At 39.7% G+C, this 23,928-nt stretch overlaps 1 protein-coding gene across 1 annotated transcript in view; it reads left to right on the forward strand.

The window, feature by feature from the left end:
* The window catches only part of LOC128661234 (uncharacterized), an 87,705-nt gene that overhangs the window by 4,565 nt on the left and 59,212 nt on the right, over positions 1–23,928 (forward strand). The window contains exon 2 of the mRNA XM_053715514.1: positions 5,613–5,682. Within this exon, the coding sequence (XP_053571489.1) occupies positions 5,613–5,682 (70 nt within the window). The remainder of the gene's footprint in view (positions 1–5,612; positions 5,683–23,928) is intronic.

Below are 23,928 nucleotides of genomic sequence, written 5' to 3' on the forward strand. Positions count from 1 at the left end.
TAGGTCTGGTAACAGACAAGGAGGTGGTGTAGGTATTTTACTCTCCTCTCATTGCACCTTTCAACAAATACATCCTATCTCTTCCCTCACTTTTCCCTCATTCGAAACCCACATGATTTGCTTATTCTCCCCTCTCTCTGTACGTGTTGCAGTCATATACCGACCCCCCTGGCTCATCAACTCAATTTCTAAATCACTTGGCTGCCTGGCTACCCTATTTCCTTTCCTCAGACACCCCTGCCCTCATTCTTGGCGACTTCAACATCCCCCTTAACAATCCCACTGCCTCATCTGCTAAACAACTTCTGCAACTCACTTCCTCTTTCGGTCTGTCACAATGGACTGATTCTCCAACTCACAAAGACGGTCACTCTCTTGACCTGATCTTTAGCTATCGATGCACTCTCTCAAACTTCTCAAACTCCCCTTTTCCTCTTTCTGACCACCATCTCCTTACTTGCAACATATCATCCCTTCCTACAACTCTCCCTCCTTCTACCCCTCACACCAAACTTCACAGAAGCATTATGTCTTGAGATCAGCAACAACTTGCTAATTCCCTTAAACTGCTCCTCTCATCCTTCTCCTCCTTTTCCTGCCCTGAACAATCTATCTGCCACTATAATTCCACCCTTATATCCGTCCTTGACAATCTTGCCCCTCTTACCATTGCTCGGTAATCACACACTCATCCCCAGCCCTGGCATGCTCCTCTGACACGGTACCTACGCAGATGTTCCCATACTGCTGAACGGCATTGGAGAAAATCATGGAGTTCAGCTGATTTTCTTCATTACAAATTCATCTTGAACTCCTACTATTCTGCCCTTAATCTCCACAAGCAACACTACTTCTCTACTCGTATCTCTAATCTTTCTTCAAACCCAAAATGTCTGTTCTCCACTTTCAATACTCTCCTCCGCCCTCCCCCAATTCCTAATACAACTTCTCTGTCAGCTCAAGACTTTGCCAGTCACTTCATTAACAAAATTGACTCCATCAGACATGAAATCAGCTCTCAACATAATTCCATTCTCTCCCCACCTCAAATACTCTCACTCAACCACAACCCTCATAACCTGAAACTTAGTTCATTCTCCCCTGTTACTGAGGAAGAAGTTTTGGCACTTATACTGCGCTCTCACCTCACTACCTGTCCCCTTGACCCTATCCCCTTACAGCTACTCCCCTCTCTCTCTGCTACCCTTACTCCTATACTAACACACATTTTCAACTTCTCCCTCAGCACTGGTACATTTCCCTCATTGATGAAACATGAACTGGTCACACCTATCCTCAAAAAACCTTCCCTTGATCCTACCTCCCCATCCAACTACCGCCCTATTTCCCTCCTTCCTCTTGCTTCAAAGCTTCTCGAAAAACTAGTATATACAACTATCCCATTTCCTTACGTTAAACTCCCTTCTTGACCCGCTGCAATCTGGATTTCATCCCTATCACTCCACAGAGACAGCTACTGTTAAGGTCACCAACGACCTACTTACAGCTAAATCAAAAGGCCACTTCTCTCTGCTTATCCTCCTTGATCTGTCCGCAGCCTTTAACACTGTCGACCACCCTCTTTTGCTCCAAACCTTCCAATCCTTCGGCATCTGTGACACAGCCCTTCCGTGGCTCTCTTCCTACCTATCAAACCGTACCTTCAGTGTAGCCTTCTCTGGGGCCTCCTCTGCCCCGTCACCACTTTCTGTTGGAGTACCGCAAGGCTCTGTCCTCGGTCCCCTTCTCAATATATACGTCATCACTAGGCTCCCTAATTAATGAAGTCTCACGGTTTCCAATAACATTTGTATGCCGATGACACCCAAATCTACTTCTCTGCACCAGACCTATCTCCTTCCTTGCTAACCCGTGTCACTGTCTTTCTCACATCTCTTCCTGGATGTCCTCCCACTACCTCAAGCTAAATCTCTCCAAAACTGAGCTCCTCATTTTCCCCCCTTCTTCCAAAATCTCCACCCCCAATATCTCTATAACTGTCGCCAACTCCATCATTACCCCTACCCCGCATGCCCGATGTCTCGGGGTCACATTTGACTCAGATCTTTCCTTCACTCCTCACATTCAGTCCTTGGCTAAAGCCTGCCACTTCCACCTTAAAAACATCTCCAAAATTAGACACTTCCTTACACAAGATACAACTAAGATTTTAATCCACTCTCTCATTCTTTCCCGCCTTGATTACTGCAACTCTTTCCTCTCTGATCTCCCCCCCTTTGCCTAGCTCCCTTACAATCCATAATGAATGCCTCTGCCAGACTTATCTTCCTTACACGTCGCACTTCATCTGCTGCTCCTCTCTGCCAATCCCTTTACTGGCTTCCTCTTGCCTCTAGGATCAAACACAAAATTCTCACTCTGACATACAAAGCCCTCAACTGCACTGCTCCCCCCTATATCTCAGACCTTGTCTCCAGATACTCTCCCTCCCGTCCACTTCGCTCTGCTCATGACCTCCTACTCTCCTCCTCTCTGGTTACCTCATCGCACTCCCGTTTACAGAACTTCTCCAGACTGGCTCCCATCTTGTGGAACTCTCTGCCTCGCCCCACAATACTTTCCCCTAGTTTTGAAAGCTTCAAGTGCTCCCTAAAGACTCTACTGTTCAAGGATGCATACAACCTATGCTAACCTTACTTTATACCAGTTCCACTCCTCCATTGCTATCCCCTGAACCCCCTTAGCATGTAAGCCTAAGAGTCCAGCTGTTTGTAGATCAGCTTCTTAAGAGTGGATTACAACAGTGCAACTCTTGGCAGGGCCCTCTACCCATTTGATCCCTTTAATTGTTTTGTTGTACTCCCCTTTGTTTATAGCGCTGCAGAATCTGTTGGCGCTCTATAAATAACCGATAATAATAATAACTATTGGCATATATCCAAGGAAAGATATGACCAAAACTTAAAGGTAAGCAACACAAAGGAGAACATTTGTTCACAACAAAAGAGACTACATTGACATTCATATTAACACTCATAATCTGGTAAAAAGTGTAATCTACACCAATGACGGCAGTTAATGCTAAACTTGGAGTGTTGAATACAACTAATTAATATCACAGCATACTCAAATACCTCAAAGGTATATAATCCCTTCTGGGAAGACAGCCATGCAGACCAATTTGATGCAGTGTGCGGCATATGGTCTGAGCACTGATAGGCTGACCCCCCACCCCTTCAACCTCTGCAGCAATGCTGATAGCACTCATATGTCTATTTCCCAAAGACAACCTCTGGATATGACGCTGAGCACGTGCACTCAACTTCTTTGGTCGACCATGGTGAGGCCTGTTCTGAGTGGAACCTGTCCTGTGAAACTGCTCTATGGTGTTGCCCACCGTGCTGCAGCTCAGTTTCTGTGTCTTGGCAATCTTCTTATAGCCTAGGCCCTAGGCCATCTTTATGTAGAGCAACAATTCTTATTTTCAGATCCTCAGAGTTCTTTGCTTTGAGGTGCCATGTTGAACTTCCAGTGACCAGTATGAGAGAGTGTGAGAGCGATAACACCAAATTTTACACACCTGCACCAATTCAGACCTGAGACCTTGTAACATGACATTGAGTCACATGAGACCGGGGAGGGAAAATGGCTAATTGGGCCAAATTTGGACATTTCCACTTAGGGGTGTACTCACTTTTGTTGCCAACAGTTTAGACATTAATGGCTGTGTGTTGAGTTATTTTGATGGGACAGCAAATTTACAGAGTTATAAAGGCTGTACACTCACTTCTTTACATTGTAGCAAAGTGTCATTTCTTCAGTGTTGTCACATGAAAATATATAATAAAATATTTACACTGTTATACAGACTGTACACTCACTACTTTACATTGTAGCGAAGTGTAATTTCTACAGTGTTGTCACATGAAAAGATATAATAAAATATTTACACTGTTATACAGGCTGTACACTCACTACTTTACATTGTAGCAAAGTGTCATTTCTTCAGTGTTGTCACATAAAAAGATATAATAAAATATTTACACTGTTATACAGGCTGTACACTCACTACTTTACATTGTAGTAAAGTGTCATTTCTTCAGTGTTGTCACATGAAAAGATATAATACAATATTTACACTGTTATACAGGCTGTACACTCACTACTTTACATTGTAACAAAGTGTCATTTCTTCAGTGTTGTGACATGAAAAGATATAATAAAATATTTACACTGTTATACAGGCTGTACATTCACTACTTTACATTGTAGCAAAGTGTCATTTCTTCAGTGTTGTTACATGAAAAGATATAATAAAATATTTACACTGTTATACAGGCTGTACACTCACTACTTTACATTATAGCAAAGTGTCATTTCTTCAGTGTTGTCACATGAAAAGATATAATAAATATTTACACTGTTATACAGGCTGTACACTCACTACTTTACATTGTAGCAAAGTGTCATTTCTTCAGTGTTGTTACATGAAAAGATATAAAACAATATTTACATTGTTATACAGGCTGTACACTCACTACTTTACATTATAGCAAAGTGTCATTTCTTCAGTGTTGTCACATGAAAAGATATAATAAAATATTACACTGTTATACAGGCTGTACACTCACTACTTTACATTGTAACAAAGTGTCATTTCTTCAGTGTTGTTACATGAAAAGATATAATACAATATTTACACTGTTATACAGGCTGTACACTCACTACTTTACATTGTAGCAAAGTGTCATTTCTACAGTGTTGTCACATGAAAAGATATAATAAAATATTTACACTGTTATACAGGCTGTACAACCACTACTTTGCATTGTAACAAAGTGTCATTTCTTCAGTGTTGTCACATGAAAAGATATAATAAATATTTACATTGTTATACAGGCTGTACACTCACTTCTTTACATTGTAGCAAAGTGTCATTTCTTCAGCGTTGTCACATGAAAAGATATAATAAAATATTTACAAAAATGTGAGGGGTGTACTCACTTTTGTGAGATACTGTATATATTTTTCATCTTTGATAAAGTGTATTAATAAATGGGTATAATTCACTCCAACAAATATCTCTATTTGCTTTTTTTGTCATTGACCTCTCCCAATTCTTCAAATGTCTTTATAAAAGCTTGAATACAACTTCTTGAGTATCCAGTTTGTTTGGTGATTTCCCTTTGAGAGTGGCCTTGCTGATGCAAAAGTATGATTTTATGACTGTCAAATTCTGTGACCTTTAGCATTTTGAATGGAATGATGTGATTGAAAGTTGGTCTTATAAACAAGCTTCCACTTAATTAAACTCATACCACCTTTATATGTAATGCGCAAGTATGTATTGCACAAACCTGGTGTAATAGACCTTTTTACAGCAGTTATTTTGACATGAAATAGTAGGTCAAAGACAGGTGTTAGCAAATACATTAATTAGGGTTTAATTCCATTTAGGTTTATGAGAGCAAGGTTCAATTTTATTTATGAAAGTACATGATGTTGCTAAAATATAAACTCTCGTACATTACAGATTAAACTCCCATAAATAGCCACATTTGTCTTGTTTTTGTCAGTGAAATGTTGTAATTTTTTTTTTTTTTAAAAAGAGAGAAGTATGTCACATTTGTGTGTTTTTGCTCTTTTTACAGATGATGAATCCCAGAACAGACAAATCCACCAAAGAAATGCCTGACTGCCAGGAGGAGAATCTTATCCCAGGTAATTCACTGACATTATACAGTAAACTATGTAACATAAATGTATACAGTAAATTATACACAGTAAATTTATACAGCTAATTATATACTGAATTACAGAAAATAAAAAAAATTACAAGAAGTTTAAACTAATTACACCTAATCTAAGCCCCCTAATAAAATAAAAAAGCCCCCTAAAATAATAAAATGCCCTACCCTATACTAAATTACAAAGTAATCAGCTCTTTTACCAGCCCTTAAAAGGGCTTTTTGCGGGGCATTGCCCCAAAGTAATCAGCTCTTTTACCTGTAAATAAAAATACAATACCCCCCAACATTACAACCCACCACCCACATACCCCTAATCTAAAACCCACCCAAACCCCCCTTAAAAATACCTAACACTAACCCCCTGAAGATCTCCCTACCTTGAGTTGTCTTCACCCAGCCGAACTGAATTCTTCATCCAAGCGGGGCAGAAAAGGTCCTCCATCCGGTTGAAGTCTTCATCCAAGCGGGGCAGAAAAGGTCTTCCATCCGATTGAAGTCTTCATCCAAGCGGGGCAGAAGAGGTCCTCCATCCGGTTGAAGTCTTCATCCAAGCGGGGCAGAAGAGGTCTTCCATCCGATTGAAGTCTTCATCCAAGCGGCATCTTCTATCTTCATCCATCTGGAGCGGAGCGTCAGCATCCTGAAGACCTCCGATGTGGAACATCCATCCTTGCCGATGACTTCCCGATGAATGACGGTTCCTTTAAATGACGTCATCCAAGATGGCGTCCCTCTAATTCCGATTGGCTGATAGGATTCTATCAGCCAATTGGAATTAAGGTAGGAAAAATCTGATTGGCTGATTCAATCAGCCAATCAGATTGAAGTTCAATCCGATTGGCTGATCTAATCAGCCAATCGGATTGACCTTGCATTCTATTGGCTGTTCTGATCAGCCAATAGAATGTGAGGTCAATCCGATTGGCTGATTGCTATTGTAGCTATTGTACCTAGTTAAAATAAATACAAAGTTGCCTGTAAAATAAATATAAATCCTAAAATAGCTACAATGTAATTATTAATTATATTGTAGCTATCTTAGGGTTTATTTTATAGGTAAGTATTTAGTTTTAAATAGGAATAATTTATTTCATTACAGTAAATTTAGTTTGTTTTATTTAAATTATATTTAACTTAGGGGGGTGTTAGGGTTAGGGTTAGACTTAGGTTTAGGGGTTAATAACTTTATTATAGTAGCGGCGACGTTGGGGGTGGCAGATTAGGAGTTAATAATTGTAGGTAGGTGGTGACGATGTTAGGGAGGGCAATTTAGAGGTTAATAAAATGTATTATAGTGTTTGCGAGGCGGGAGTGCGGCGGTTTAGGGGTTAATATATTTATTATAGTGGCGGCGATGTCCGGTCAGCAGATTAGGGGTTAATAAGTGTAGGTAGGTGGCGGCGACATGGGGGGGCGTAATAGGGGTTAATAAATATAATATAGGTGTCGGCGATGTTGGGGGCAGCAGATTAGGGGTTCATAGGTATAATGTAGGTTGCGGCGGTGTCCGGAGCGGCAGATTAGGGGTTAATAATATAATGTAGGTGTCAGCGATAGCGGGGGTTGCAGATTAGGGGTTAATAAGTGTAAGTTTAGGGGTGTTTAGACTCGGGGTACATGTTAGAGTGTTAGGTGTAGACTTAGAAAGTGTTTCCCCATAGGAAACAATGGGGCTGCGTTAGGAGCTGAACGCTGCTTTTTTGCAGATGTTAGGTTTTTTTTCAGCCAGCTCAGCCCCATTGTTTCCTATGGGGATATCGTGCACGAGCACGTTTTTCAAGCTTACCGCTACCGTAGGCAACGCTGGTATTGAGAGTTGAAGGGAAGCTAAATTTGGCTCAATGCTCCCATTTCTGAGGCTAATGCAGCCATTCAGACAACTCGGAATACCAGAGTTGTCTTAAGGGTGCGCTGGAAAAAAAAGGCTCGTTAGCACTGCGGGTCTTTACCGACAAAACTTGTAATCTAGGCAAAAATTATCCCCAAAAATTTTTTTTTAAAATCTTACGGCTAGATTTAGAGTTTGGCGGCCAAAGGAGTGCGTTAGCTACGCGTGCTTTTTTTCTCCCGCACCTTTTAAATACCGCTGGTATTTAGAGTTCACAGAATGGCTGGGTTTTCAGTGCGTTAGGCTCCAAAAAGGGAGCGTAGAGCATAATTTAACGCCACTCCAACTCTAGATACCAGCGGTGCTTACGGACGCGGCCAGCTTCAAAAACGTGCTCGTGCACGATATCCCCATAGAAAACAATGGGGCTGTTTGAGCTGAAAAAAAACCTAACACCTGCAAAAAAGCAGCGTTCAGCTCCTAACGCAGCCCCATTGTTTCCTATGGGGAAACACTTCCTAAGTCTGCACCTAACACCCTAACATGTACCCCGAGTCTAAACACCCCTAACCTTACACTTATTAACCCCTAATCTGCCGCCCCCGCTATCGCTGACCCCTGCATATTATTATTAACCCCTAATCTGCCGCTCCCTACACCGCCGCAACATACATTATAGTTATGTACCCCTAATCTGCTGCCCCTAACACCGCCGACCCCTATATTATATTTATTAACCCCTAATCTGCCCCCCACAACGTCGCCGCCATCTTACCCCTAATCTGCCGATCGGAGCTCACCGCTACTATAATAAATGTATTAACCCCTAAAGCTAAGTCTAACCCTAACACTAACACCCCCCTAAGTTAAATATAATTTTTATCTAACGAAATAAATTAACTCTTATTAAATAAATTATTCCTATTTAAATCTAAATACTTACCTGTAAAATAAACCCTAATATAGCTACAATATAAATTATAATTATATTGTAGCTATTTTAGGATTAATATTTATTTTATAGGCAACTTTGTATTTATTTTAACCAGGTACAATAGCTATTAAATAGTTAAGAAATATTTAATAGCTACCTAGTTAAAATAATTACAAAATTACCTGTAAAATAAATCCTAACCTAAGTTACAATTAAACCTAACACTACACTAGCAATAAATAAATTAAATAAACTACCTACAATTATCTACAATTAAACCTAACACTATACTATCAATAAATAAATTAAATACAATTCCTACAAATAAATACAATTAAATAAACTAACTAAAGTACAAAAAATAAAAAAGAACTAAGTTACAAAAAATAAAAAAATATTTACAAACATTAGAAAAAAATTACAATTTTAAACTAATTACACCTACTCTAAGCCCCCTAATAAAATAACAAAGACCCCCAAAATAAAATAATGCCCTACCCTATTCTAAATTACAAAAGTTCAAAGCTCTTTTACCTTACCAGCCCTTAAAAGGGCCCTTTGCGGGGCATGCCCCAAAGAATTCAGCTCTTTTGCCTGTAAAAAAAAACATACAATACCCCCCCCCCCAACATTACAACCCACCACCCACATACCCCTAATCTAATCATGCCAGGGATCACCGATCGTTCCAGGCTCCGAAATCTTCATCCAAGCCCAAGCGGGGGCTAGACATCCATCATCTGGCTGACGTCTTCTATCAAGCGACGGCTGAAGAAGTCCAGAAGAGGCTCCAAAGTCTTCATCCTATCCGGGAAGAAGAGGCGATCCGGACCGGCAACCATCTTCTTCCAAGCGGCATCTTCTATCTTCATCCGATGACGACCGGCTCCATCTTGAAGACCTCCACCACGGACCCATCTTCTTCTTCCGATGACTTCCCAATGAATGACGGTTCCTTTAAGGGACGTCATCCAAGATGACGTCCCTCGAATTCCGATTGGCTGATAGTATTCTATCAGCCAATCGGAATTAAGGTAGGAAAAATCTGATTGGCTGATTCAATCAGCCAATCAGATTGAAGTTCAATCCGATTGGCTGATCTAATCAGCCAATCGGATTGACCTTGCATTCTATTGGCTGTTCTGATCAGCCAATAGAATGCGAGGTCAATCCGATTGGCTGATTGCTATTGTAGCTATTGTACCTAGTTAAAATAAATACAAAGTTGCCTGTAAAATAAATATAAATCCTAAAATAGCTACAATGTAATTATTAATTATATTGTAGCTATCTTAGGGTTTATTTTATGGGTAAGTATTTAGTTTTAAATAGGAATAATTTATTTCATTATAGTAAATTTAGTTTGTTTTATTTAAATTATATTTAACTTAGGGGGGTGTTAGGGTTAGGGTTAGACTTAGGTTTAGGGGTTAATAACTTTATCATAGTAGCGGCGACGTTGGGGGTGGCAGATTAGGAGTTAATAATTGTAGGTAGGTGGTGACGATGTTAGGGAGGGCAATTTAGAGGTTAATAAAATGTATTATAGTGTTTGCGAGGCGGGAGTGCGGCGGTTTAGGGGTTAATATATTTATTATAGTGGCGGCGATGTCCGGTCAGCAGATTAGGGGTTAATAAGTGTAGGTAGGTGGCGGCGACATGGGGGGGCGTAATAGGGGTTAATAAATATAATATAGGTGTCGGCGATGTTGGGGGCAGCAGATTAGGGGTTCATAGGTATAATGTAGGTTGCGGCGGTGTCCGGAGCGGCAGATTAGGGGTTAATAATATAATGTAGGTGTCAGCGATAGCGGGGGTTGCAGATTAGGGGTTAATAAGTGTAAGTTTAGGGGTGTTTAGACTCGGGGTACATGTTAGAGTGTTAGGTGTAGACTTAGAAAGTGTTTCCCCATAGGAAACAATGGGGCTGCGTTAGGAGCTGAACGCTGCTTTTTTGCAGATGTTAGGTTTTTTTTCAGCCAGCTCAGCCCCATTGTTTCCTATGGGGATATCGTGCACGAGCACGTTTTTCAAGCTTACCGCTACCGTAGGCAACGCTGGTATTGAGAGTTGAAGGGAAGCTAAATTTGGCTCAATGCTCCCATTTCTGAGGCTAATGCAGCCATTCAGACAACTCGGAATACCAGCGTTGTCTTAAGGGTGCGCTGGAAAAAAAAGGCTCGTTAGCACTGCAGGTCTTTACCGACAAAACTCGTAATCTAGGCAAAAATTATCCCCAAAAAATTTTTTTAAAATCTTACGGCTAGATTTAGAGTTTGGCGGCCAAAGGAGTGCGTTAGCTACGCGTGCTTTTTTTCTCCCGCACCTTTTAAATACCGCTGGTATTTAGAGTTCACAGAATGGCTGGGTTTTCAGTGCGTTAGGCTCCAAAAAGGGAGCGTAGAGCATAATTTAACGCCACTCCAACTCTAGGGACCAGCGGTGCTTACGGACGCGGCCAGCTTCAAAAACGTGCTCGTGCACGATATCCCCATAGAAAACAATGGGGCTGTTTGAGCTGAAAAAAAACCTAACACCTGCAAAAAAGCAGCGTTCAGCTCCTAACGCAGCCCCATTGTTTCCTATGGGGAAACACTTCCTAAGTCTGCACCTAACACCCTAACATGTACCCCGAGTCTAAACACCCCTAACCTTACACTTATTAACCCCTAATCTGCCGCCCCCGCTATCGCTGACCCCTGCATATTATTATTAACCCCTAATCTGCCGCTCCCTACACCGCCGCAACATACATTATAGTTATGTACCCCTAATCTGCTGCCCCTAACACCGCCGACCCCTATATTATATTTATTAACCCCTAATCTGCCCCCCACAACGTCGCCGCCAGCTTACCCCTAATCTGCCGATCGGAGCTCACCGCTACTATAATAAATGTATTAACCCCTAAAGCTAAGTCTAACCCTAACACTAACACCCCCCTAAGTTAAATATAATTTTTATCTAACGAAATAAATTAACTCTTATTAAATAAATTATTCCTATTTAAATCTAAATACTTACCTGTAAAATAAACCCTAATATAGCTACAATATAAATTATAATTATATTGTAGCTATTTTAGGATTAATATTTATTTTATAGGCAACTTTGTATTTATTTTAACCAGGTACAATAGCTATTAAATAGTTAAGAAATATTTAATAGCTACCTAGTTAAAATAATTACAAAATTACCTGTAAAATAAATCCTAACCTAAGTTACAATTAAACCTAAGACTACACTAGCAATAAATAAATTAAATAAACTACCTACAATTATCTACAATTAAACCTAACACTACACTATCAATAAATAAATTAAATACAATTCCTACAAATAAATACAATTAAATAAACTAACTAAAGTACAAAAAATAAAAAAGAACTAAGTTACAAAAAATAAAAAAATATTTACAAACATTAGAAAAAAATTACAATTTTAAACTAATTACACCTACTCTAAGCCCCCTAATAAAATAACAAAGACCCCCAAAATAAAATAATGCCCTACCCTATTCTAAATTACAAAAGTTCAAAGCTCTTTTACCTTACCAGCCCTTAAAAGGGCCCTTTGCGGGGCATGCCCCAAAGAATTCAGCTCTTTTGCCTGTAAAAAAAAACATACAATACCCCCCCCCAACATTACAACCCACCACCCACATACCCCTAATCTAATCATGCCAGGGATCACCGATCGTTCCAGGCTCCGAAATCTTCATCCAAGCCCAAGCGGGGGCTAGACATCCATCATCTGGCTGAAGTCTTCTATCAAGCGATGGCTGAAGAAGTCCAGAAGAGGCTCCAAAGTCTTCATCCTATCCGGGAAGAAGAGGCGATCCGGACCGGCAACCATCTTCTTCCAAGCGGCATCTTCTATCTTCATCCGATGACGACCGGCTCCATCTTGAAGACCTCCACCGCGGACCCATCTTCTTCTTCCGATGACTTCCCAACGAATGACGGTTCCTTTAAGGGACGTCATCCAAGATGACGTCCCTCGAATTCCGATTGGCTGATAGGATTCTATCAGCCAATCGGAATTAAGGTAGTTTTCGAATGTAATCGTAAAATTCGAAACCGAACATTCGAAAATCGAATGTTAGAATGTTATGTAAACATTCAAAATTCGATTCGATCGAACGAATGTGTTAAAATTCGTGCTGTTTTTCGAATGTTGCGAAACATTCGCCCATCCCTAGTTAATAGCTTTACTTAGTGTTTGCAATGTGAGGATTGGCGGTTTACGAGTTAATAGTGTAGTTTATGGTTTTTATGGGTGTAAGTGTACTTTATAAGGTATTTTTGATGTGTTTTGTGAAACTTTTTTGTTTCGCAAAACACATAACTACAACTCTTTGAGTGCGGAATGGATTGTTGCAGAAAAGACCATATAGCGTGCCGGAATGAAAGAATGTACGACTTGTAATATCAAATACCTGACCATTATGCATGCAAAAACCATACCGCACACAGAAAAGCTATACCGTGCGACTTGTAATCTGGGTTTATGTGTGAGGCACAGGACAGCTCTATTTTCAGTGCTGATTTGAGCCCACATATGCATGCTTGCAGCTATATTATGTAACACAAATGTTACCAAGGACTAAAATGCCTATACCTGATTATCCTTTGTTACAGAGTCTGGGGATCTGCACTGTGAGAAATGTTGGTTTTGGCACAGGTTTCTTTCATGTAATTAGCAAGAGTCCATGAGCTAGTGACGTATGGGATATACATTCCTACCAGGAGGGGCAAAGTTTCCCAAACCTCAAAATGCCTATAAATACACCCCTCACCACACCCACAAATCAGTTTTACAAACTTTGCCTCCCGTGGAGGTGGTGAAGTAAGTTTGTGCTAGATTCTTCGTTGATATGCGCTTCGCAGCAGGCTGGAGCCCGGTTTTCTGAATGTCAGAGGGATGTGAAGAGAGTATTGCCTATTTGAATTCAATGGTCTCCTTCTACGGGATCTTTTTCATAGGTTCTCTGTTATCGGTCGTAGAGATTCATCTCTTACCTCCCTTTTCAGATCGACGATATACTCTTATATACCATTACCTCTACTGATTCTCGTTTCAGTACTGGTTTGGCTTTCTACTACATGTAGATGAGTGTCCTGGGGTAAGTAAGTCTTATTTTTTGTGACACTCTAAGCTATGGTTGGGCACTTTTATATAAAAGTTCTAAATATATGTGTTTAAACATTTATTTGCCTTGATTCAGGATGATCAATATTCCTTATTTCAGACAGTCAGTTTCATTATTTGGGATAATGCATATGAATAATCAATTTTTTCTTACCTTTAAATTGACTTTTTTCTCTGTGGGCTGTTAGGCTCGCGGGGGCTGAAAATGCTTCATTTTATTGCGTCATTCTTGGTGCAGACTTTTTGGCGCAAAAAATTTCTTTGTCATTTCCGGTGTCACCGGAAGTTGTTCGTGATTGCGTAATTTTTTTGACATTTTGCGCCAAAAATGTCGGCGTCACCGGATGTGCCGTCATTCTTGGCGCCAAAAGCATTTAGGCGCCAATAATGTGGGCGTCTTTTTTGGCGCTAAAAAATTTGGGCGTCATTATTGTCTCCACCTTTTTTTCCCATTATTTAAGTCTCATTTTTCTTTTGCTTCTGGTTACTAGAGGCTTGTTCATTGGCATTTTTTTCCCATTCCTGAAACTGTCATTTAAGGAATTTGATAGATTTTGCTTTATATGTTGTTTTTTCTCTTACATATTGCAAGATGTCTCAGATTGACCCTGGATCAGAAGCTACTTCTGGAAAAACGCTGCTTGATGCTGGTTCTACCAAAGTTAAGTGCATTTGTTGTAAACTTGTGGTAACTGTTCCTCCAGCTGTAGTTTGTGATGAATGTCATGATAAACTTGCTAATGCAGATAAAATTTCCATTAGTAATATTCCATTACCTGTTGCTGTTCCATCAACATCTAATACTCAGGATGTTCCTGTTAATATAAGAGATTTTGTTTCTAAATCAATTAGGAAGGCTATGTCTGTTATTCCTCCTTCCAGTAAGCGTAAAAGGTCTTTTAAAACTTCTCATTTCTCAGATGAATTTTTAAATGAACATCATCATTCTGATTTGTCTGTTTCTGATGAGGATTTTTCTGGTTCAGAGGATTCTGTCTCAGATATTGACACTGATAAATCTTCATATTTATTTAAAATGGAATTTATTCGTTCTTTACTTAAAGAAGTTTTAATCGCATTAGAAATGGAGGATTCTAGTCCTCTTGATATTAAATCTACTAAGCGTTTAAATTCGGTTTTTAAACCTCCTATAGTTATTCCGGAAGTTTTTCCTGTCTCTGATGCTATTTCTGAAGTAATTTCTAGGGAATGGAATAATCTGGGTAATTCTTTTACTCCTTCTAAAAGATTTAAAAAATTGTATCCTGTGCCATCTGACAGATTAGAGTTTTGGGACAAAATCCCTAAAGTTGATGGGGCTATCTCTACTCTTGCTAAGCGTACTACTATTCCTACGGCAGATAGTACTTCCTTTAAGGATCCTTTAGATAGGAAGATTGAATCCTTTCTAAGGAAAGCTTATTTATGTTCAGGTAATCTTCTTAGGCCTGCTATTTCTTTGGCTGATGTGGCTGCAGCTTCCACTTTTTGGTTGGAGGCTTTGGCACAAGTGTCAGATCATACTACTCATAGCATTGTTAAACTTCTTCAACATGCTAATAACTTTATTTGTGATGCCATCTTTGATATCATTGGAGTTGATGTCAGGTATATGTCTTTAGCTATTCTAGCTAGAAGAGCTTTATGGCTTAAAACTTGGAATGCTGATATGTCTTCTAAGTCAACTTTGCTTTCCCTTTCTTTCCAAGGTAATAAATTGTTTGGTTCCCAGTTGGATTCTATTTTTTCAACTGTTACTGGGGGGAAAGGAACTTTTTTACCTCAGGATAAAAAATCTAAAGGTAAATATAGGGCTGCTAATCGTTTTCGTTCCTTTCCTCAGAATAAGGAACAGAAGCCTGATCCTTCCCCTAAAGGAACGGTTTCTGTTTGGAAACCGTCTCCAGTCTGGAATAAATCCAAGCCTTTTAGAAAGCCAAAGCCAGCTCCCAAGTCCACATGAAGGTGCGGCCCTCATTCCAGCGCAGCTGGTAGGGGGCAGATTACGATTTTTCAAAGAAATTTGGATCAATTCGATTCACAGTCTTTGGATTCAGAACATTGTTTCACAAGGGTACAGAATAGGTTTCAAGGTAAGGCCACCTGCAAGAAGATTTTTTCTTTCTCGCATTCCAATAAATCCAGTGAAGGCTCAGGCGTTTCTGAAATGTGTTTCAGATCTAGAGTTGGCTGGAGTAATTATGCCAGTTCCAGTTCTGGAACAGGGTCTGGGGTTTTACTCAAATCTATTCATTGTACCAAAGAAGGAGAATTCCTTCAGACCAGTTCTGGATTTAAAAATATTGAATCGTTATGTTAGGATACCAACATTCAAAATGGTAACTATAAGGACTATTCTGCCTTTTGTTCAGCAAGGGCATTATATGTCCACAATAGATTTGCAGGATGCTTATCTGCATATTCCGATTCATCCAGATCACTTTCAGTTTCTGAGATTCTCTTTTCTAGACAAGCATTACCAATTTGTGGCTCTGCCGTTCGGCCTAGCAACGGCTCCAAGGATTTTTTCAAAGGTTCTCGGTGCCCTTCTATCTGTAATCAGAGAACAGGGTATTGTGGTATTTCCTTATTTGGACGATATCTTGGTACTTGCTCAGTCTTCACATTTAGCAGAATCTCATATGAATCGACTTGTGTCGTTTCTTCAAGAACATGGTTGGAGGATCAATTTACCAAAGAGTTCATTGATTCCTCAGACAAGGGTAACCTTTTTAGGTTTCCAAATAGATTCAGTGTCCATGACCTTGTCTCTAACAGAAAAGAGACGTCTGAAATTGGTTTCAGCCTGTCGAAACCTTCAGTCTCAATTATTCCCTTCGGTAGCTTTATGCATGGAAATTCTAGGTCTTATGACTGCTGCATCGGACGCGATCCCCTTTGCTCGTTTTCACATGCGACCTCTTCAGCTCTGTATGCTGAACCAGTGGTGCAGGGATTATACAAAGATATCACAGTTAATATCTTTAAATCTGATTGTACGACACTCTCTGACGTGGTGGACAGATCACCATCGTTTAGTTCAAGGGGCTTCTTTTGTACTTCCAACCTGGACTGTGATCTCAACAGATGCGAGTCTGACAGGTTGGGGAGCTGTATGGGGGTCTCTGACAGCGCAGGGGGTTTGGGAATCTCAGGAGGCGAGATTACCAATCAACATTTTGGAACTCCGTGCGATTTTCAGAGCTCTTCAGTCGTGGCCTCTTCTGAAGAGAGAATCGTTCATTTGTTTTCAGATGGACAATGTCACAACCGTGGCATATGTCAATCATCAAGGGGGGACTCACAGTCCTCAGGCTATGAAAGAAGTATCTCGGATACTTGTATAGGCGGAATCCAGCTCCTGTCTAATTTCTGCGGTTCACATCCCAGGTATAGACAATTGGGAAGCGGATTATCTCAGTCGCCAGACGTTACATCCGGGCGAATGGTCTCTTCAGCCAGAGGTTTTTCTTCAGATTGTTCAAATCTGGGGTCTTCCAGAAATAGATCTGATGGCTTCTCATCTAAACAAGAAACTTCCCAGGTATCTGTCCAGATCCAGGGATCCTCAGGCGGAGGCAGTGGATGCATTGTCGCTTCCTTGGAAGTATCATCCTGCCTATATCTTTCCGCCTATAGTTCTTCTTCCAAGAGTGATTTCCAAGATTCTAAAGGAGCGTTCGTTTGTACTGCTGGTGGCTCCAGCATGGCCTCACAGGTTTTGGTATGCGGATCTTGTTCGAATGGCTTCTTGCCAACCTTAGACTCTTCCGTTAAGACCAGACCTTCTATCTCAAGGCCCATTTTTCCATCAGGATCTCAAATCATTAAATTTGAAGGTATGGAGATTGAACGCTTGATTCTCAGTCATAGAGGTTTCTCTGACTCCGTAATTAATACTATGTTACAGGCTCGTAAATCTGTGTCTAGGAAGATATATTATCGAGTCTGGAAGACTTACATTTCTTGGTGTTCTTCTCATCAATTTTCCTGGCATTCTTTTAGAATTCCTAGAATTTTACAGTTTCTTCAGGATGGTCTGGATAAAGGTTTGTCTGCAAGTTCCTTGAAAGGACAAATTTCTGCTCTTTCTGTGCTGTTTCACAGAAAGATTGCTAATCTTCCTGATATTCATTGTTTTGTACAGGCTTTGGTTCGTATCAAACCTGTCATTAAGTCAATTTCTCCTCCTTGGAGTTTGAATTTGGTTCTGGGAGCTCTACAAGCTCCTCCTTTTGAACCTATGCATTCTCTGGATATTAAATTACTTTCTTGGAAAGTTTTGTTTCTTTTGGCCATCTCTTCTACTAGAAGAGTTTCTGAGTTATCTGCTCTTTCTTGTGAATCTCCTTTTCTGATTTTTCATCAGGATAAGGCAGTGTTGCGGACTTCATTTAAATTTTTACCTAAGGTTGTGAATTCTAACAACATTAGTAGAGAAATTGTGGTTCCTTCATTGTGTCCTAATCCTAAGAATTCTAAGGAAAGATCGTTACATTCTTTGGATGTGGTAAGAGCTTTGAAATATTATGTTGAAGCTACTAAAGATTTCCGAAAGACTTCTAGTCTATTTGTTATCTTTTCTGGTTCTAGGAAAGGTCAGAAGGCCTCTGCCATTTCTTTGGCGTCTTGGTAGAACTCCGCCTCAAAGAATTACAGCTCATTCTACTAGGTCAGTTTCTACTTCCTGGGCATTTAGGAATGAAGCTTCGGTTGATCAGATTTGCAAAGCAGCAACTTGGTCTTCTTTGCATACTTTTACTAAATTCTACCATTTTGATGTGTTTTCTTCTTCTGAAGCAGTTTTTGGTAGAAAAGTACTTCAGGCAGCTGTTTCAGTTTGATTCTTCTGCTTATAATTTCAGTTTTTTTCATTATAAGATTTAAACTTTATTTTGGGGTGTGGATTATTTTTCAGCGGAATTGGCTGTCTTCATTTTATCCCTCCCTCACTAGTGACTCTTGCGTGGAAGTTCCACATCTTGGGTATTTATTATCCCATACGTCACTAGCTCATGGACTCTTGCTAATTACATGAAAGAAAACATAATTTATGTAAGAACTTACCTGATAAATTCATTTCTTTCATATTAGCAAGAGTCCATGAGACCCACACTATTTTTGTGGTGATTATGATTTTTTTGTATAAAGCACAACTATTCCAATTCCTTATTTTTGATGCTTTCGCACTTTTTTCTTATCACCCCACTTCTTGGCTATAAGTTAAACTGATTTGTGGGTGTGGTGAGGGGTGTATTTATAGGCATTTTGAGGTTTGGGAAACGTTGCCCCTCCTGGTAGGAATGTATATCCCATACGTCACTAGCTCATGGACTCTTGCTAATATGAAAGAAATGAATTTATCAGGTAAGTTCTTACATAAATTGTTTTTTTATTTTTTTTATTTTTATTTCTATTACAATGAATGATTTATGCATCATATATTTTCTTCTATGGCTATTGCATCTCTTTATATTCTTAACAAGTGAGGTATTTTAATTCAATTGTAGCTAGTCCTGTCTTTACGTGCTATATGCCCATATATGAATGAAAAGGTTCTATCTGACTTGCTAATTACAATACAATATCTCAAATATGGCTAGTGCCTGGAGTCTGAAGACAATAAGTGAGTGTTTTACAGGCACTATGGGGGGTAGTTATCAAGCCGTCAACCTCAAATACGCTGGAATTCCGCAGCGTATTTGTGGCGAGGCTGATTCGCCTTAGTTATCAAAGGCTAGAGACCGGCAAAAGTAGAATTTTGTGACGTAAACTTCGATTCGCCGGACTCAGTCCGACACAGATCGATTCTTACGTCACTACAGATGTTGCGCACACAAGTACGGCACAATCTGACTACTTTTGCTAGTTATCAAAAAACTAGCAGGTACGCTCTGCACTTTTACGGCCCAGCGTACCTGGTTTTCAAACCGCCACCCTGGAGGCGGCGGATCCCATAGGAATCAATGGGAGTCTGACCATAGCGAAAGTACAAGTTCGCTGCTGCCAGACATCCCATTGATTTCTATGGGAGCTGTCTGCACCTAACACCCTAACATGTACCCCGAGTCTAAACACCTCTAATCTGTCCCCCCCTACACCGCCGCAACTAAATAAAATGATTAACCCCTAAACCGCCGCTCACGGAGCTCACCGCAAGCTACTCTATACATATTAACCCCTAAACCGCCGCTCCCGGAGCCCACCGCCACCTACATGATACCTAGTAACCCCTTATCCTGCCCCCCCTATAATAAAGTTATTAACCCCTATCCTGCTGATCCTGCACCTCGCCACAAATAAATAAATAGTTTAACCCCAAAACCGCCGCTCCCTGACCCTGCCGCAACCTATATTAAATTTATTAACCCCTAATCTGCCCCCCCTACACCGTCGCCACCTATAATACATTCATTAACCCCTATCCTGCCCCCCACTACACCGCCGCCACTGTAATAAATTTATTAACCCCTAAACCTAAGTCTAACACTAACCCTAACACCCCCCTAACTTAAATATTAATTAAATAAATCTAAATAATATTTCTATTATTAACTAAGTTAATCCTATTTAAAACTAAATACTTACCTTTAAAATAAACCCTAATATAGCTACAATATAAATAATAATTATATTGTAGCTATCTTAGGATTTATTTTTATTTTACAGGTACCTTTCAATTTATTTTAACTAGGTACAATAGCTATTAAAAAGTTATTTAATAGCTTACCTAGCTAAAATAAAGAGAAATGTACCTGTAAAATAAAAACTAACCTAAGTTACAATTACAACTAACACTACACTATACTTTAATAAATTATTCCTATTTAAAACTAAATACTTACCTGTAAAATAAACCCTAAGATAGCTACAATATAATTAATATTACATTGTAGCTATCTTAGGATTTATATTTATTTTACAGGTAACTTTGTATTTATTTTAGTTAGTTAGAATAGTTATTAAATAGTTATTAACTATTTAATAACTACCTAGCTAAAAGAAATACAAAATTACCTGTAAAATAAATCCTAACCTAAGTTACAATTAAACCTAACACTACACTATCATTAAATAAATTAAATAAATTACCTACAAATAACCAATCAGATTGAGCTCGCATTCTATTGGCTGATCGGAACAGCCAATAGAATGCAAACTCAATCTGATTGGCTGATTGGATCAGCCAATCGGATTGAACTTGAATCTGATTGGCTGATTCCATCAGCCAATCAGATTTTTCCTACCTTAATTCCGATTGGCTGATAGAATCCTATCAGCCAATCGGAATTGAAGGGACGCCATCTTGGATGACGTCCCTTAAAGGAGCCTTCATTCGTCGGTAGTCCGTCGGGAAAGAAGGATGTTCCGCGTCGGTGGGATGAAGATTCAAGACCCAGCTTCGAAGATGACCTCGCCCGGATAGAAGACTTCTTCAGCGCCTCTTGGAAGATGACCTCGCCCGGATGGAAGATTTCTTCAGCGCCGCTTGGAGGATAACTTCTGCCGGTCCGGATGTCCTCTTCAGTTCCATTGGTGGCTCGGCTGAGTGAAGACTACTAAAGGTAGGATGATCTTCAGGGGATTAGTGTTAGGTTATTTTAAGGGGGGTTTGGGTTAGATTAGGGGTATGTGGGTGGTGGGTTTTAATGTTGGGGGGGGGTTGTATTTTTCTTTTACAGGCAAAAGAGCTGAACTCTTTGGGGCATGCCCCCACAAAAGGCCCTTTTAAGGGCTGGTAAGGTAAAAGAGCTTTGAACTTTTTTAATGTAGAATAGGGTAGGGCATTTTTTTATTTTGGGGGGGTTTGTTATTTTATTAGGGGGCTTAGATTAGGTGTAAGTAGCTTAAAATTGTTGTAATATTTTTTTAAATGTTTGTAACTTATTTTTTTATTTTTTGTAACTTAGCTTTTTTTATTTTTTGTACTTTAGTTAGTTTATGTAATTGTATTTAATTGTAGTTATTTGTAGGTAATTTATTTAATTTATTTATTTAATGATAGTGTAGTGTTAGGTTTAATTGTAACTTAGGTTAGGATTTTTTTTACAGGTAATTTTGAATTTATTTTAGCTAGGTGGTTATTAAATAGTTATTAACTATTTAATAACTATTCTAACTAGCTAAAATAAATACAAAGTTACCTGTAAAATAAATATAAATCCTAAGATAGCTACAATGTAATTATTAATTATATTGTAGCTATCTTAGGGTTTATTTTACAGGTAAGTATTTAGTTTTAAATAGGAATAATTTATTTAAGTGTAGTGTAGTGTTAGGTGTAATTGTAACTTAGGTTAGTTTTTAGTTTACAGGTACATTTGTCTTTATTTTAGCTAGGTAAGCTATTAAATAGTTAAAAACTATTTAATAGCTATTGTACCTAGTTAAAATAAATTGAAAGGTGCCTGTAAAATAAAAAATAAATCCTAAGATAGCTACAATATAATTATTATTTATATTGTAGCTATATTAGGGTTTTTTTTATAGGTAAGTATTTAGTTTTAAATAGGATTAACTTAGTTAATAATAGAAATATTATTTAGATTTATTTAATTAATATTTAAGTTAGGGGGGTGTTAGGGTTAGTGTTAGACTTAGGTTTAGGGGTTAATAATTTTATTACAGTGGCGGCGGTGTAGTGGGGGGCAGGATAGGGGTTAATAAATTTATTATAGGTGGCGACGGTGTAGGGGGGGCAGGATAGGGGTTAATAAATTTAATATAGGTTGCGGCGGGTTCAGGGAGCGGCAGTTTAGGGGTTAAACTATTTATTTATTTGCGGCGAGGTGCGGGATCAGCAGGATAGGGGTTAATAACTTTATTATAGAGGGCGACGGTATAGGGGGGGCAGGATAGGGGTTACTAGGTATAATGTAGGTGGCAGCGGTGTCCGGGAGCGGCGGTTTAGGGGTTAATACATTTATAAGACTTGCGGCGGGTCTAGGAACGGCGGTTTAGGGGTTAATACATTTATAAGACTTGCGGCGGGGTCTAGGAGTGGCGGTTTAGGAGTTAGTAACTTTATTTAGTTGCGGAGGGCTCCAGGGGCGCCAGTATAGGGGGTAGAACAGTGTAGTTTAGTGTGAGTGCTTAGTGACAGGCTAGCAATAAAGCTGGGAAAAAGCCGAAGAGCAGCGAGATCGGATGAGTGATAACTCTCACAGTCCGCTGCTCATCGCCCCGCGGGTTTTTGACAGCTTTATTTGATAACTTAGGCGTATTTTTTCAGGTCCGCGGCGGCGAAGGTAGGCGAGCTTAGGCGGGCATATTGGGCCGGCGAAGGCAGGAAAGTTGACATGATGATAACTACCCCCCAGTGTGTGAGATTGAACACTTGTGTGGTGTATACAGAAACCACTAACTTATTACTTTTATTCCCTGTCATGGAATGGCCCCTAAGCACATCACAGTCTTTTCTCTGGTATGAAAATTATACCGATGCTCTTCAGACAGATTATGCGTCAGTGCATTTTTGGCACTGTGAGTAACGGTCACCACACACGTGTCATTTTGAGGGTGAACAATCTGCCATGAGACAAGCTTGGCGAGCGCTCCGCCTCTTCCTCCTGCGCTCAGTACAGCTAGAACTCAGTATTTAGTTAACACACAGAGCTCACGCTAGAACATTATTATTATTATTATTAGTTTTTTGTAGAGCACCAACAGATTCTGCAGCGCTATAAACATAGGCTGTATACAAGATAACATTTATAGGGATCAAATGGGTAGAGGGCCCTGCCGAAAGTTTCACTGTTGTAGTCAGCTCTTATGAAGGTGACTATAGGCTTAGAAACTAAGAGGGTTCAAGGGGATAGCAAAGGAGGAGAGGAACTGGGGTTAGCAAAGGTTAGTGTAGGTTATATGCATCCCTGAACAATAGAGTCTTCAGGGAGCACTTGAAGCTTTTTTAAACTAGGGGGAGTCTTGTGGAATGAAGAACAGAGTTCCATAAGATGGGAGCCAGTCTGGAGAAGTCCTGTAGATGGTGAGGAGATGGCAAAAGAATAGGAAATTTTGAGAAGAATGAAGGGGACAAGAGGGAGAGTATTTGGAGACAAGGTCTGAGATATAGGGGTTAGCAGTGAAGTTGAGGGCCTTGTATGTCAGAGTGAGAATTTTGTGTTTAAACCTGGAGGCAAGAGGAAGCCAGTGAAGGGATTGGCAGAGAGGTGCAGCAGATGAAGAGTGATGTGTAAGGAAGATGAGCCTGGCAGAGGCATTCACTATGGATTGTAAAGGAGCTAGACGGCAGCTAAGGAGAACAGAGAGGATGGAGTTGCAGTAGTCAAGGCGGGAAAGGA

This window comes from Bombina bombina, chromosome 5 (genome assembly GCF_027579735.1).
Source record: "Bombina bombina isolate aBomBom1 chromosome 5, aBomBom1.pri, whole genome shotgun sequence".
NCBI classification, from domain to species: Eukaryota; Metazoa; Chordata; class Amphibia; order Anura; family Bombinatoridae; genus Bombina; species Bombina bombina.